The sequence below is a fragment of the Pelobates fuscus genome, chromosome 7 (genome assembly GCF_036172605.1).
Source record: "Pelobates fuscus isolate aPelFus1 chromosome 7, aPelFus1.pri, whole genome shotgun sequence".
In the NCBI taxonomy this organism is placed as follows: Eukaryota; Metazoa; Chordata; class Amphibia; order Anura; family Pelobatidae; genus Pelobates; species Pelobates fuscus.
Genome location: NC_086323.1, coordinates 48338270 through 48354057, shown reverse-complemented (window position 1 = coordinate 48354057; position 15788 = coordinate 48338270). Strand labels below are relative to the sequence as shown.

General features: G+C 37.2%; 2 protein-coding genes across 2 annotated transcripts in view; both read left to right on the top strand.

Annotated features, from left to right (window-relative positions):
• The window catches only part of RABGAP1L (RAB GTPase activating protein 1 like), a 342839-nt gene that overhangs the window by 114194 nt on the left and 212857 nt on the right, over nucleotides 1–15788 (top strand). The window lies entirely within an intron of this gene.
• GPR52 (G protein-coupled receptor 52) lies at nucleotides 10873–14870 on the top strand. The gene is made up of 2 exons (XM_063428181.1): nucleotides 10873–10995; nucleotides 12707–14870. Exon 2 carries the CDS (start codon nucleotides 13091–13093, stop codon nucleotides 14180–14182), a length of 1092 nt encoding a protein of 363 aa, XP_063284251.1. The 5' UTR covers nucleotides 10873–10995; nucleotides 12707–13090; the 3' UTR covers nucleotides 14183–14870.

Genomic DNA, 15788 nt, shown 5'->3' with positions numbered 1-15788 from the left:
AAAGTACTGGGAGGCCAGTGCGCATGTGCTCAATATGTACGGCACGTGTCTGGACTACCTAATAGAGTTTTTACTCTGCTATTTCCATTGAAAAGCACCCCTAGTAGCTGTCCGAGTGACAACCACTAGAGGCGTTTAAACCCTGCAATGAAACCCTGTCGTTCTACAGAATAGTAATGTTTTCAGCTGCACAGTTAAATGTGGGGAGAAAGGGTACCCAGACATCTTCATAGAGATGAAGTGGTCTGGGTGCCTACAGTGTCCCTTGAACACTTTACAAATCAAATTACAGTAGAGTGTTAGTACAACAAATGGAGTAGTATTACCGTGTGTGCTTGTTTTATTTATGTATCACTTTACAGTTTACATTGTGTAAGTTACAGTAAGCTAGTTACGGTAATTCACTACCTACAGAAGCTGTATTGATGTGTAATTCCTATGGGCGACTTAGGTTAGGTGTCCCATGTCCCATATACTGTGCATTCTGAGTACTCTCTTCAAAGACAATGAGAAACTTGAATTAGAAAATAGTAATCCTGTTGACTGTAGTTACACTTAAGAGTTTTGACGCCTGGTATTGTTTGTTTACCTGCATAGTAAAGCTCACCTTATAAGTGTTGTAAGAAAGGTGTGAATATAAATATGTAGAGCAGCCATAGGGCCTTTTCCCAAATTCCAAACAGCTGAGCATTGTGAACGCACTTTGTTTGTGGCCACAAGGGGATTGTAGTCTTTTAACATGTAAAGGTGTTGTTCCACTTAGAGAACAATTTAAGAGAGATTTATCAGCACTAAACAAGGGGCAATCACTATGGAAACCAATGGAATCACCTTGCACACTTCTTCACTTTTACAACTTTTCACTGCTTTTCCACTGCTTGTGAAACCAACCTGTTATGGATATCGACTTCACTGTAGGTTTCTGCAAAGGTCTTCAAAACATTTTCGCTAGTTTATTAGTTCTTTATTGTAAAATTCAATTAATTGCTTTGGATTAAAACATTTGTAAAAAAAAAAAAAAAAAAAAAAAAAATTATACTTAAAGCAAACTAGGGATTGCTCTGTCTTCGTCTAACTTTTCCCTTTCACTGCGGGGTTTAAAAAAGTTTCATGGTAAGCCATTCTCTTTGTCTTCATATAGCCACGATCATGAGCAATTGGTGCCCATTTTTTGTTCTCACTAACACACTAATTTGCAATAAAGTTGCTGTTGTTAACACAATTTCATGGCAAGCGAAGGTGGTAGAAGGCGTAAGGAGTGTATGGCAACAGAGTAGATTGCTCTTCTTGCACAGACTTCTGGGCAACTGTTAAGTGCTTTTTTCCCACTTCTTCTGGTTTTGAAATGTACAAGCTCTCGAGTGACAGGTCCACTTTAAGCTATATTCCATTTTCAATAATTTTAAACAGATAATGACATACATAAAAACTTTTATGAAGATACTTCTGCTACTATGGCAACTATGTCTTTCAAGCTAACCGCACCATCTCCTTGTGTCAGTCCTTGTGAAAATATATACGGGTAAAATTTGACATGGTTAAGAATTATTTCTAGACAGGATTTGGGCGTTCAAACATAAAAAGAATGATAATCCTAATGTTGTATCTAATTATAAAATTGTTCAGCAGAGTAGATGGAACCGTTCCTTTAATGATTTATGCCATACAGTTACAGAAAAAACCTAATTACTGTTCCTGCCTAAACTTGTTTAACCATTTGCCTCTCTCCAGAATGTGTAGGTCTGTGGGAAATCTCCTGCAAACCTTTCTGGCAAAGAAGGGGTTATTAGACTTTGAATGGAAATACACAGAATGCATGGAACTGAATTAGCCATGCAATACACTAATTTGTTTTCCAGCTGCCAAATAGATGCTGGATTTGCTAAACACATTCAATTAACAGCCAAATGGCCAGGCAATTAGAAGCATTTCCTACAAATGCTGAGCTTATACCAATGGCAATTTTTAACTTGGCAAAGGAAGGGATGTTAAAACTCCTTCCCAGCTCTTGGCTAGCTTTATACCTGACCTTTAGTTTGTTATTATGCTTTAAATGCCTTTCATTGACCCAAACATAGATCTTTATCCCCTTAAGGAAGCAAATTAGTATTTAAAGAGTATGAGTGTAAAATAAAACATTGAATAGAGTTGGCAAGTAGGCTTGTTTACATTTTCTTTTTATAACATTAATGATCGAGATCATTAAAGACAGACATGGATGTCTGTAGTGGCCCCAAATTATTAAAGGGAAAGTAAAGATTATTAACAAAAAGTAGCTTTGTTGCTAATCTGACAAAGGTTGATGTATTCCTATTTATATATATATATATATATATATATATACAATGTATTACCACTAAGTGATTTTATTATTATTAAATACAGGAAGCAAAGTAATGTCAGGTTGTATTATGCTGTACATGCTAAGTTTCAGAAGAAACTCAGTGTAACCTTTTTTTGTTGAGGACCATTTCCAATTTGGCCTGCCCAGTAAACGTTATGGATCCTGCTACTGTTGTGATGTGTGCAGTAGAGAATAATAGAAACTCTTAAAGTGTCACTTCTCTGTAATTTATATAAATGAGTAAACCATTGAAAATCACCTGTAACTTGAATTAAAGAGACACGCCACTGCCGAAATACCAAACAAATAAAATCACTGTTTAGTAGATATACCCCAACAAAAACTTGCATGCATTTAATTATGCATTTTTTCCCCATTGGGTTTATAACTAAAAACAGCTTGCAAAAACTGCAGATCTCTTGTCTGCTGCCTTTGCCAGCCCTCCTCTTCTAACCCTGCCCAGACAACCTGTGGCTGTCCAATCACAGGGTTTAAAATACTCCTCAATGAGAAGTTTTTGCAAGGCAGGTGCTCTGAGCAATTGCTGACTCTTGAGATCAATGCAAATAAGCTAACCAAACCAGGAAGTAACTAGACTTGGTGTTCCGCTTGAAAAGCCAGGGGGTGTAACCAGTATTATTTATAAATGTGTCAAGTTCTATTGAAACCTGCACTATTTCCAAAATGATAAATAGAGGACACAGTTAAATCTTTTCAGGAAGATAAAGTGCTTTAGGGGTCTGGAGTTTCCATTCAACCTTTTTGTTTTGTGTCTTCTTTTCCGCGACATGCTCCGTTTTCTTTTTTACCTATATATTAAAGATTTAACAATATAAATCACAATTCAGTCCAGTCACAGACAAGGCACACACAGTGCATTGGAGTAGGTGAAACAGATATGAAGTGGGGCATTTATCAAAGTGTTGCAGACAGTGTTGTGCCTTTTTTTTTTTCCACCTAAATGCATTTTGCATTTTGCTAAATCTGTCTGTTTTTTTTCTCTTTGTTGCTTCTTGTGTTCCTTTTCCAAATGATATTTTTTCCGACATCTCAATTGTTTTATCAATCTTTCCGTCCCTACAAATTTTGCTGCCTTTTTTGAAGTGGATTTTTCTGTGAAATATTTTTAGAATGTTAGAATCTGAGAAAATCAGATACTTTTATACAATTTTTTTTAGAACAATTTTTTCCATGCTGACTGATTGGTACAAATTGCAGAGCCAAGATGGAGGTTCCCGGATAGAGTTATATACACAGTGTATATGTGTTTTTGTGGTGATTGGCGTATACTACTACTACTACTACTGTTTTTTTGTGATACCATAACTACCACTATATATCTTAGTGGGTATAGTGCTTGGAATGTCATTTTAGCAGTAATGACAGAACATACATTGCTATTTTAGATGTTTACACAATTTCAATTTGGTCCTTCATGTGAACACTGGCCCGGCGCATATTTATATGCTGGATGCACATTTTGTGAATTGTTCTCTACAAACCGTTTCACCGTCTGTGTAAACCATCACTGGGCAATGTAATTCATAAATATATATTTAAAATATTTTAAATTTTTTTTTTACATGATTACTATTAATTTGAATTTGAAGGAACCTGCCTGATTGATTACTAAACTTTATTTCTTTCCCTGAATATGTTAAAGACTATATGTTGGGTTTAAAAAAAAAAAAAAAAAAATGTTATCTCCATGTTTATGGCCTTGTTGATGGAAGTAGAATTATTTGTATGTAGCAAATAGATTAGGAAAAGTCAAGGGGTTCCTTTCGTCAAAATATATTTTGGCATGAAATCTGCTTGAACAATGGCTTTTCTGTAATGTTGCCGATCTTTCTAATGTAGAGTTGATATTTTCAGCTCTTTATTAGCAAGGTCACAAAAGCAGTGTTGAAAGAATCAGATATTTTACCCTCCAAGTAAGACAAAAAATAGCTAAAAGGGTGACCTTGCTTTTTAAATTTGGAAAGCTGATATAGAATACACTTTTCTCCTGCCATATATGCATATATGATTTGGACCCTGGTGTATGGATGCTATTTGGGCCCTTTGTTCTCCTTCCTGGAATTATTAACACTAAAACCTGATGATATTTTTCAGCAAATTCAGAGGACACCCCTGTAGTATAGTGGCCCATAGTTATTACTATTCGGCTGACGACTTGTTGTTTTTAGAATAAAATGGGAACAGTAACTTCCTAGGAATTTTAACATAATGTTTATGTATCCTCTTAAAAAAAAAGAAAAAAAAATGTATATGAGAGGTACAAATAATAAAGTAAAACGTAGAAATTCACACCTCCTATATTTTAAAGTTTGGCTGTTATAGGTATAACCTCTGTCCTTTGCACCTGGCTGTCAGCATGGACAAAGCATACAGAGAAAATGTGACATGAAACAGTGTTTTTGTTTTACCTTCTCTTTGCAATAAGTGCCATGTCACTGCATTGACCTGACTGCCTTTTGATGTAATTTGCTAAATCTTAAATTTAACATAAAATGGAGCACATCATTGAAGTATTTTAGTTGTTTTTTGTGAATGAGTTGGGCGTACAGTCGGCTTATAGATGTGTTCCATAATTCCATTTATCCTTCAGAATGGCATATGACCCCTTCCGCCTATTATGTAAGGAACACATTTGATTGCCGGGGAAATAATTATTTTCTCATTAAATTGTCAGATCCACACACGTCTTTATGTGAAGCAGTGACATTAACGGGGAATTGGTGAGACAAAAATGATAAATTCAGGATAAGCTTGGAAGGGACAGCTTTTCGTTCCCATTCACCTTACAATAAGCAGTAGTGTTTATGGTGCTTGTAATGTGCGTTTTACAGTAAGATTTTACAACGCGACCTCAAGTGTGGACTGGACTTCTTCATAGGCCTGTCCAATTACCGTATGTTGGGCAAAGAAAGGCTGAGAGTGCTGAGGTTGAGTTCAATCTCAGCCTCTGTTTACCATAGGCTAATGCGAAAGAACACTTCCACATTATCTATCTGTCGGTCTATCGTTCGTGACCTTATTGTGTGCATAAATGTGTACTTATCTCCTCCAAACTCCAAAAAAAAGCTGCAATAGTGTTTGGGTGAGACATATAGGAACTGCCACTATAAGTCAAGTTAATTGTTAAGTGACAAGTGAGATGAGCTACTGTGAATTAATATTCATTTATAATTTTTAATTTTTATTACAAACAAATTTGTGTATGGTACCATGCATCCCCTGCCCACACAAAATCCCCAAATCCCCCCCAAAATGACAACTGGATAAAATGTTAATGTGTGTGGTTGTGGTAAAGGTGCCTGAAGTTTCCCACGGTCACTTTATTAATCATATGATAAAAACATAGAATGTGTGTCCGCAAGAGTATTCCTTCCTACACATCAAAATCTATATATATGTATAATAAAATGAAAAGAACAAACGCATATAAAATATTGCATTAGCAGCTCTGTCCGTAAATGCTGTACAGTGGAACCTCTGAACTGGAACGCTCCCTTACTTGAACAATTCGGTATTCAAACAAAAAATTTGAGAACAAAATGTCTCGATACCCGAACAAAATTTTGGTATTAGAACGAAATCACACGGCATGAACCTCGTTGGTACCTCTTTGGAACCTCGTTTGTATGACACATCGGACTCCTAGCACTAGACAAAGCGAACAGAGCTCTATTCTATCCGCATTCAGTTTTTGAACAAATAGGTTCTCAAACAGCCTTCTGGAACTGATTACGTTCGAGTTCCGAGGTTCTACTGTACTTTCTTTGAGTTTAAACCCCGGTGTCCAGCCCCAACATGTGATCAGGGAATTGTTTTCTTAATCATGATAAGGAAGTCCAGTGTGGTTAGTATTCATTTAGGGAATTTTAATGGTTAAAACTGTAGGCCAGCTTAACTCTTTAGTGGCAGATGCGTTATCTTTTGATAATATTTCCAGTCTGTTTCATTGAAAAAAGATATTCTACAGGAGAAAACACATTTACTTTAGTTGCTGACATTGACATTGACATTCAGGGTTATCGTGACTTTTTTTTTTTTTTTTTTTTTTAATTCCTCCCCGATCTCAAACAACCCTGTAGTTCTTTAGCCAGGATTGTTTACTTCAAAAAACCTTACTAGGTTTATTAACAGACTTAATGAAGATTAATCTTTTATATAGTGTAAAGTAAGTGTCACTTCTCATGGATTTTGTATATGCTTGCAGCTTGCTGTGTGTTGACATATCAAAGTGTTTATACCAGTGTATAATACAAAGCGTAGCTTTCCTTTTAAGTAGATTTAGAGAAAACATGTTCTAGTGTACATTCAGTGTCACTAAGCAAATATACTGAACTGTAAATCTTTCTGATGGAACTCATGACCTCAAGTCCTCTTAGCTTGGTCAGTTCCTGGGTCATCGTCCTGTTGATTTAAAAACAACATTGTTGTTGCCAAACTTCTAAAATATCAATACCAGTCTCTTCACCTGCCAATCTCGGTTTACCACATTTTTCAGTTGACATCTAGAGGTCCTTGGATGGAAGCAATGCATCTTTCAGACGATAGAACCATCTATAAAGAGAACAAAAAAAGGTTTAGACACTCCAAGGTTAAAAAAATAGGCAAATTATTCAAACCCAATGTCACACTGCAACATTTCGACCTCTAAGGTCTTTATCAAGCTCAGCAGGTTTAGATGCAACCTGGCTTAGAGTAATGGGATTGAGTGCAGTTCCTGATTCATCACTGGATAGACCTATCTATAGCCCAGGCAACTGGTTCCCAACAATCCAGTCCTCGAGGAACACCAACAGTCTCTAGAACGTAGCCACTTCTTATTTCTGTTCCTGTGAGGTATCTGGAACATTGGTGTGCTTTCAGGATTAGGTAAGGGATGTAGAATTTAGACAACATTCAGCAAAGCAATAACATTGTCAGAAGTTTAATTATCAGCAGATGTAAATCGTTTACTGCAAAGGTCCCAAGCAGGCACAAGGAAGGGCAAAAGGGAAAATGTGTAGATCAGTTTGGAGTGATAGGCACCTCCGTATACAGAGACAGAGATAAGTGTGGACGATCAGGACAAAATCTGACTATATTGAAACAGTGAAATGATTTCTGTTTTATCCTTGGAAATGCTGACAGAAATGCTCGTGGCTGGGCTTCCAGTGTTCAGTGACCATTACAGGATCTGGGGTCTTTCAGCACTATGGCTATCTTATATGACAATTTGTTTGATGACCTATATTCCAGTTGTTTTCTCAGAATGTTTTCTAGTTGCTCTACTGTTTTTCTTCTCTCGCTAATAATAAAAATAACGCTATCTCAGCATATTTAAATGTTCCCTATGAAAGATATCCCATATGACTGTTATGTGAGCATTAGATCATGCAGTGTGTTGTGTTTCAGGACATTGGGAAACTTTGATTTCGTATCCCCTAAGACTTTTGTAGAATAATATTACTGTAATCTTGTTTTATAATGAAAGCCGTACAGGGAGATATCTTTCACATATTCTAAGATTTGTTGCAACTGGAAAATAAGTAACATTATGTCACCCCTAAGCTTATTTTACACACAAATTAGCACATTTGTCTGACTGGTAAAATCGATCTCATCCACACCAATCCTTCTCATGACTGTTAACCCATTCTAAGGCTATGACCGCCACGTCTGACAGCTGAGACATGTCTGGACTACATTTCCCATGATGCTGTGCACATTACACAAGAATACATCTTTGCCTCCAAAAAATAAATGGGGGTCAAGGACAGCCCCAGATTATTATAGATTGTAACAGGATACTGTGAGTTGAATATTGTTGCTATGTCTGTCATGTTCCTCCTTACAACCCCAGATAGAATAAGCTCATACAATTCCGAATATTTAAAATGCAACAAAGTATGTTAATGTGGCAGTCATGGATCAGCATCTCAAAGGCACTGGAAATGGCTGATAAAAAGCAAACCCCAACCGTAAACATCAAACGACAACATAAACTGTAGCTCTAATTTGCATTATACATAGAAAGGGGACGTGGGGAAGCAGATATGCAGAGGAAGGAGTAATGTTTAGAGAGGGACAAGGACACTGACAGATGTATTACAGAGCGAGAGAATAAACTGTATTTTATATAATTTTTTTTAATCTCTAGCAAATTGACAAAGTGGCTTCAAATAGTCTGCCGGATGAACCCTTTCCAAAATGGCCATAGATGTGGGGTTTATTCAGTAAACACTGAATGACAATGAATTGAAAACCACGTTGCAATATTTAGGCAAAACTAGCTGGAATGAAGAAAAACTAAATCCCAGTATAGGTTTTTCCATTTTGGATAGTTTGGTCTAAATGATGCAATTTGGTATGCATGTCACTGCAATCTGGTGTTTATTGACTAAAACCCGTGGGAGACTATTTACTAAGCACGGAACTGTAGTTAATTGTAAACCATCCTACAAAGATAGCTGATTTTGGAAAGATTCTAAAAATCCACTCTACTCGCTGCTCGGATATTCTAGCCTAAATCATACATCCTAACTAAGCATGCTTGAACTTCTTTACTAAGGCAATTTTAATTACCTCCACTGGTACTCCATTCCAGGTATCTACTACTATTTTCTGTAAAGCTGTTTTCTCATGTTGCCCAACAGCCTTTCCACCCACTAACTTCAAATCATGCTCCTTTGTTCTAGTAAGAGCCGAAAATGCCGTATATGTCTTTCATGAAGAGACATGTCATTTTCCAGCACACTAAGAGCATACCAGATAATACCTTTTTCCTTCCTTTTGTTTCCTCTCGAATAACAAAATACACAAATGTATGTCCTTATTTAAACTCTGCATGCAATGGTGAATTAGTTTTATTAGTATTTATTATTTTAGATTGCTATCAAAATCTCTAACGTTTGCTTTTATAAGTTTATAAACATAAAAAACATCCTTTATCAGCAATTAAGAGAGCCATGTGCATTCCTAGTGGTTTGTTTAATTTAAACATCCAATATAGTGTTTAATACATTGTGTTTCAAGCAGCCAGACTGTATACTGAATCACCGTATTTTTCATGTGTTTTACAAGAGAGATTTTACATTAGTTACTGATAATCACCACACAATAATGTTTACAAATTTTCCTGCAATTTGTTTTCCTTTTTCTCTTTGTAAACCATGCTATATTTACTTGCATGCACCGATTCTGTTTCTGCAACTGAACTTGGCTCAGACAGCCATAATTAGGAAGAAAAAAAGCACCGTTTGCAATGATGAACTGTATAAAAATGCAGGTACATATATATATATTAAGTAGTTAATAAGCATTTGCAGTCATTCTAAAACAGCGGCATATTTGGCCAATGTGTGACATTGCAATCACAATACGGGTTGACTTTGATATGTGTTGCTCTTAACACATTTAACCCTTTAAGTGCATTGTCCTCCCACTAAGCATTGACACTGTTAATTAAAGAGACCTCACTGTCTCAGGCTAAACAGCACATTTTCATTTTCCCCTTCCACCTTGTTTCAGTTCAAATTAACACCTTTTCTTTAGAGCACCTCTGAACGAGTGATACATTTACTTAGCCGTAGAAACTGCTTGTTTTGCATGGAATAGTTTCTGTAACGAGAACTGCATTACTGGTATTCATTGCTTGCAAGTAGCAGATTCCCCTACACTCACTGACAGCCCATATATCACCTTTCTTTTTTTAGAAACGACATCAAGTTGAATTATCTTTTTTTTTTGCTTTGCAATGTTTAGCAGCACTATTTTATTTTAATTAATAATTAATACATCCTTCCGTGACAGCAGGGATCATATTACTCCCAACTGGCTCTGGCTCGTGTTATTTGTAATGTGGTCATTATGCACGTTGCCTTCTCTTTGTACAATGTATACCGTGCGTCTCCAAAAAGCTAGATCCCCCCATTCTTGGCTGGCCAAGCATCATGGGAGTTGTTTTAGTACAACAGACAGGAACCTGCTCTTTTTGACCCCCCCTGGTGCACACGTGAGCTGGGGACTAGATGTCTTATGTTTGGCTACATTTTGATGGAAGATTTTTCTAACTCTGATAAGCATTTTTATAATCCAGTTATCAAGCAATCTCTGCATCTTAAAACTTATAGCAATAAAACGTTCCAATGGAATCCTGTCTGATAGAGTTTTAATGTCAAATTAAAACCTTCTAATTAAATGTTAAAATATTTTTTAATTGTGTGCCAATGAGACTTTATGCTAGTGTGTTTATAAATATATCTATACGTACATTTATTACACACAATAATTGTATGTGTCTTGGCAACTGTTACCTAGTGACAAATCTAGCTGGCAATGGCCATTGGCTGTGCTGTTGATTGGGACAGAAAGACCAGTCAGTCACCTTTCCGATGTTGAGTTCTCCTGCATCAGCCTATGCAGGGGAGAGGGGGGGGGGGGGGGGAGGTGGAGGGATAATGGGAGGGGATGGAGGAGGATTCAGGGAAGGAGGAGGAGGAGCAGTGGGCTCAGGTGCAAGCAGTAATAATACCAAGAATGACAAGGAAAAGGGACAACGAGAATGTGAAAAATAGCGACAGCCTCCGCGCAAACAGCATCTCTGTAACAGGACTTCAGTAACAATCTGACAGATCAGCTGGCCACAGGCAGCCTAGGTGAGAAAGCAGTGTATTTTAATAACTGCAATAGAAGAGCAAGGGGCAGGACTGTGTAGGTGCTGGCAGTTCTAAAAGCTTCTTAGTTTGCAGTATTTAAGGTTGGTGGGTAAATGGGTGGGTGGGCGAGGTTGTGTTTTTTTTTTTTTTTTGGTGTGGGGTCGTTCTAATCTGAAACCACATAGGGATAGAGACGAAACTCCTGCATTGTATACTGCCTAACAATTGGAACTTGAGCTAAATATTGCATTTCTTTTTTTTTCTTGTGAAGTAGCTTCTACTCTTTAGCCGTAGCAAACATTCCTTTAGACATTATCTCAACTCCTGCCACCCACCCACCTCTTTAAACAGATCTGACAGTTGGCATTTATTTAGAAAGCTGGAAATATAGGCTCCAACAACACAGAGGGTGGGTTCAATGAGTAACTTCAACTTACATTCGGAAAGCAGTCAAGATGACCTTGGGCATCCTTTTATTTGGATTTAGGATCTCTGCCTGTGTGAAGCAGAGTGTATTGATTTTCAACTCATTCCGCCTTTTTAGGAAAAATCATTGTTGTGATTTTATGTTTTTTTCTTTAAGTGAAATCAAACCGGCATTGATTATTTTTTAATATATGTCTCAATTGAATGCATTCACCCGAAAATGCAAGGAAGGGCTGGAGACATCCTTTGTAAAGAACTAAAAATAGAGGCATTATAGAAATGAAAAGAAAGATTAACCAGAGATCTACCAGAGGTCCCTAAGCCCAAAATTATTGCTCGTTAGCAAGTCTTTTTTTTTTTTTTTTTTGTGGTAAGGATTATGATTACTAGGTTTGTCTGTTCTTGATTGTTGATGATTTTGAATATACCGTTAATGCATGTACTGACGCAGGGCGATTTCATGGTTAAGGTCAAGCTGAGATCATATTTGTAACGCAAATATCGGCTTTAATATTTTGATGTAGATTTTAGCTTACTACAGAAAGGCTTGTGCACAAGGGAGTTTAATTGTAAGATTTTAGAGAACAAAGATCGGGGTAGGACTTTATTTTAGAAAACAAAGTGTAAATTATCATATTTTGCTAACCTTTTCAGTGCTGGTGGGGGTTGTTTATAAAGGAAAAAGAGATGAATTGCAAAGAAATGCTTTGCACACATGCACTCACAGAGATAAATAAAGCTTATTTAGACCCCCATTGTTTTAGAAACACTAAAAGGATTTTCTTTCCTTTGTTAGAAATGAGGATGTGGATTAAATGCAGTGTTTTGAAATGACTTGCCGGCTATGTAACCTTAAAGAGCTTAGATCTTTTAACTGCTGTAAATTAATGGATACATTTAATATAGAGAATTTAGACTGATATTGACTTTTCTCAAAACATTTTTATTCACAACTAAAAATAAGGATAGCTCGCTCATCTTTGATTTCCCATAGTTCTACTTCTGTACTTTTCTATACAAAAACAGCTGGGGGCATAGAAGTATCTACAAAATAGTCAATGTTTTCTCCTTCTCAGGCCTGAGATGCTGAGATATTTTAAGATGCCTCTTGACGTCCCCTCCCTCTTATTCAAATTTTTGAGCCTAAAGATAAACCATCTCAGTGAAATCAAACGGCTCGCCTTCTGCATGAGCATAAAAATAACAGTAATCCACAGAAAATGTTTTCATCAGGATTTTCTTTCTCTACCATTTTTTGTTTTATTCTTATTTTGTTTTATTTCAGTTTCTTCCATCCATGGTGCAGGATACGGAACCTGTCCTCTTTAGCAGCCTTGCTTTGTGCTTGCTAAGAATGGATACAGAGAGCCCGAGAGACACAAGTGCCAGCCTTTTTTTGTTTTGTGCCACACATACTGGGTTATTTTCTTCTTTGCTCCCTTTTTTTGAGAAGCAGAGGTGAATGAATATCAGGAAGAGACCCTTCTGGATTTTTGAAACGGGCAGGAGGGACAGCAAGATTCAGTCTCACTGATGGAACAGATTGGTAAACGAAGTCATGAGGCTCTGAAGTGGAGGGCAGCCCACCCAGTTTTAAGATCAATATTCCCAGTTGATTCTTTTCTGCAGTATTTTGTAATTATCTGTCAGTTTACCAGCAGTTCAAACCATGAACCAGTCACAGGCGATTGACTGGAGGGTCTTGAATACCAGTGGATTGTTATGGAATATATCTGAGCATCATCCGTGCCCGTTGGGCGTTGGACACTACAATTCGGTGGACATATGCATACTGGAAACCACTATTATTGTGCTGCTAACCTTCTTGATAATAACAGGTAACCTGACGGTCATCTTTGTTTTTCACTGTGCTCCTCTCTTGCACCATTACACTACCAGTTACTTCATTCAGACCATGGCGTATGCAGACTTGTTGGTGGGAGTGAGTTGCCTAGTGCCCACCCTGTCCCTTCTCCATTACTCAACAGGCATCCATGAATCCCTAACTTGTCAAGTTTTTGGCTACATTATTTCTGTGCTAAAGAGTGTTTCCATGGCTTGCTTGGCTTTTATCAGTGTGGATCGATATTTGGCAATCACCAAACCTCTATCGTACAACCAGCTGGTGACTCCATGCAGATTACGGCTCTGCATTATTCTTATTTGGATCTATTCAGGTTTGGTTTTCCTGCCCTCTTTCTTCGGCTGGGGTAAGCCTGGCTATCATGGTGATATTTTCCAGTGGTGTGCCATTGCCTGGCATACTAGTGCCTACTTTACTGGCTTCATCGTGTGCCTGCTCTATGCTCCAGCGGCACTGATCATTTGTTTCACGTACTTTCACATATTCCGCATTTGTCGGCAGCACACCAAAGAAATTAGTGATCGCCGAGCACGCTTCCCCAGCCATGAAACGGAATCAACTGGCGAGGCAGGACCAGGCCACAGCCCTGACAAGCGGTATGCCATGGTTCTATTCCGGATAACCAGCGTTTTCTACATGCTGTGGCTCCCATACATCATCTACTTTTTGCTTGAAAGCTGGAGAGCCCTGGAGAACCCAGCACTGTCCTTCCTTACCACCTGGTTGGCCATAAGCAATAGTTTCTGTAACTGTGTCATCTACAGCTTATCCAACAGTGTTTTTCGTCTAGGTCTCAGGAGGCTGTCAGAAACTATATGTTCACCATGTATGTGTTCTAAAGATAAGAACGAGCGTGACCCCAAACCCAGAAAACGAGCAAACTCATGCTCTATTTAAATGAAGATATGAGTAACAAGTTAAGATTGTACCATACAGGCCCCAGGATGCTGCTATCTTTGAAACCTCTACAAAAAAAAGACTAATTATTATTGCACCTCATTTTGACTATAGTGATGGGATTTAGATTTGTAATGAATTGGAAATCTATAAACTTTGATCAAAAAGAACAAGCTATGGGCAAATTCAAATGTCTTTCCCTGTTGCAAATGACTCCTGCTATTGCATGGGGCAAAATATTACAGAAAGGTGTTAGCTTAACAATATCCAATTATTGTGGATTTTCTATTGAAATATCATGTATCACACAAAAGGTCACTTTTCTTCTCCCCATCCCCCACAACCAATCATTCCCTCCTTCAATGACAAAGAATATAAAGTGTTGTCCTTTGCAAAGCTTGTGTTATGAAATAGGATACTGTTATGTACTAACAACCTTGGGGGAAAAACAAACACGTGATATAATGTGCAGGTGACCAAAATTCCTGTTTATAGGAAATGCTGTATCAGTCTCTTGAAAAGTGTAATTTTATATAGATGTGTATAATTAGATACCAGTGTACAGGGAGGCAAAAAAAATAAATTATCCACCTGCATCAAAAGCTGTGAGTGTTTAAGGAGTTTCTAGAAGCCTGTAGGGTTTCTGGTTGTTAAAAAAATAAGATCTGTTAAGCAGTTTTTGTTTGCCCCCCCCCCATTAAATACTTGCATCTTTTAATTTGTATTTATTGTTCGAGACATATTGGCAGTCTTTCTAGAAAGAATGACACTTTTTCCCCACAAAGAAGATTGCAGTTTCAAAGCTGTGTTCCTTAAACACCAAATTAAAGGGGAAATCACATTGCAAAACGAAGGCCCAAAAAAAAAAAAAAAAACCCAGACAACCTGATTTAAAACCTTTTCAAATTCAGACTAAATTTAACACATCTGTTTTCATTTAACTACAGCACAGTGTTTAGTTAATAAACTCCAATATATGTTCATAATAACTTTGACACTCTCTAAGTTATTCAATAAAGTGTGACATGTAAAGAATTCAAAGTGAAATACCTGTATTCCAGTTTGGGTATTTTATCCTACGGTTTGGCATTTACTTTAAATTTCCTGACTATTCACACTTTAGTGAATAATTCCGGTAAGTTTTAGCTATGTATGATTCATTGTCTCTCTCTAGACCTGTGGAGATGGCAGAGATTAAATTATAAAAAAAAAAACAGTCTTTGTTAGTAAGCATGTGTAAAACACTGACACATACACACAGATACAGAGCAATTAAGATTTAACATGTGTTTTTTAAAGTTAGCTTTTTTCATATACATTAAAGTCATAAACACTTCTCAGTTCCTGTCCCGTAGAAAAGTTATAAAATCTCTGTCAAGGAAATCTCTGTCAAGGAGGGCAGCTTCTCTGTCTTTTGTGTGCACAAGCAATGAAATGCTTCTTCCAGAATTAGTAACAATGTCCATTTATTCTCTAGAACTATTGGTGATCACTCCATTTGTGTAAATAAATTAAAAAAAAAGGGTTTTATAATTGATCTTCTCTTTCACTCTTTGCCTCTCTCTCGCTCTCTCTGTGTCTCTTTCTCCTCTCTGTCTCTTTCATA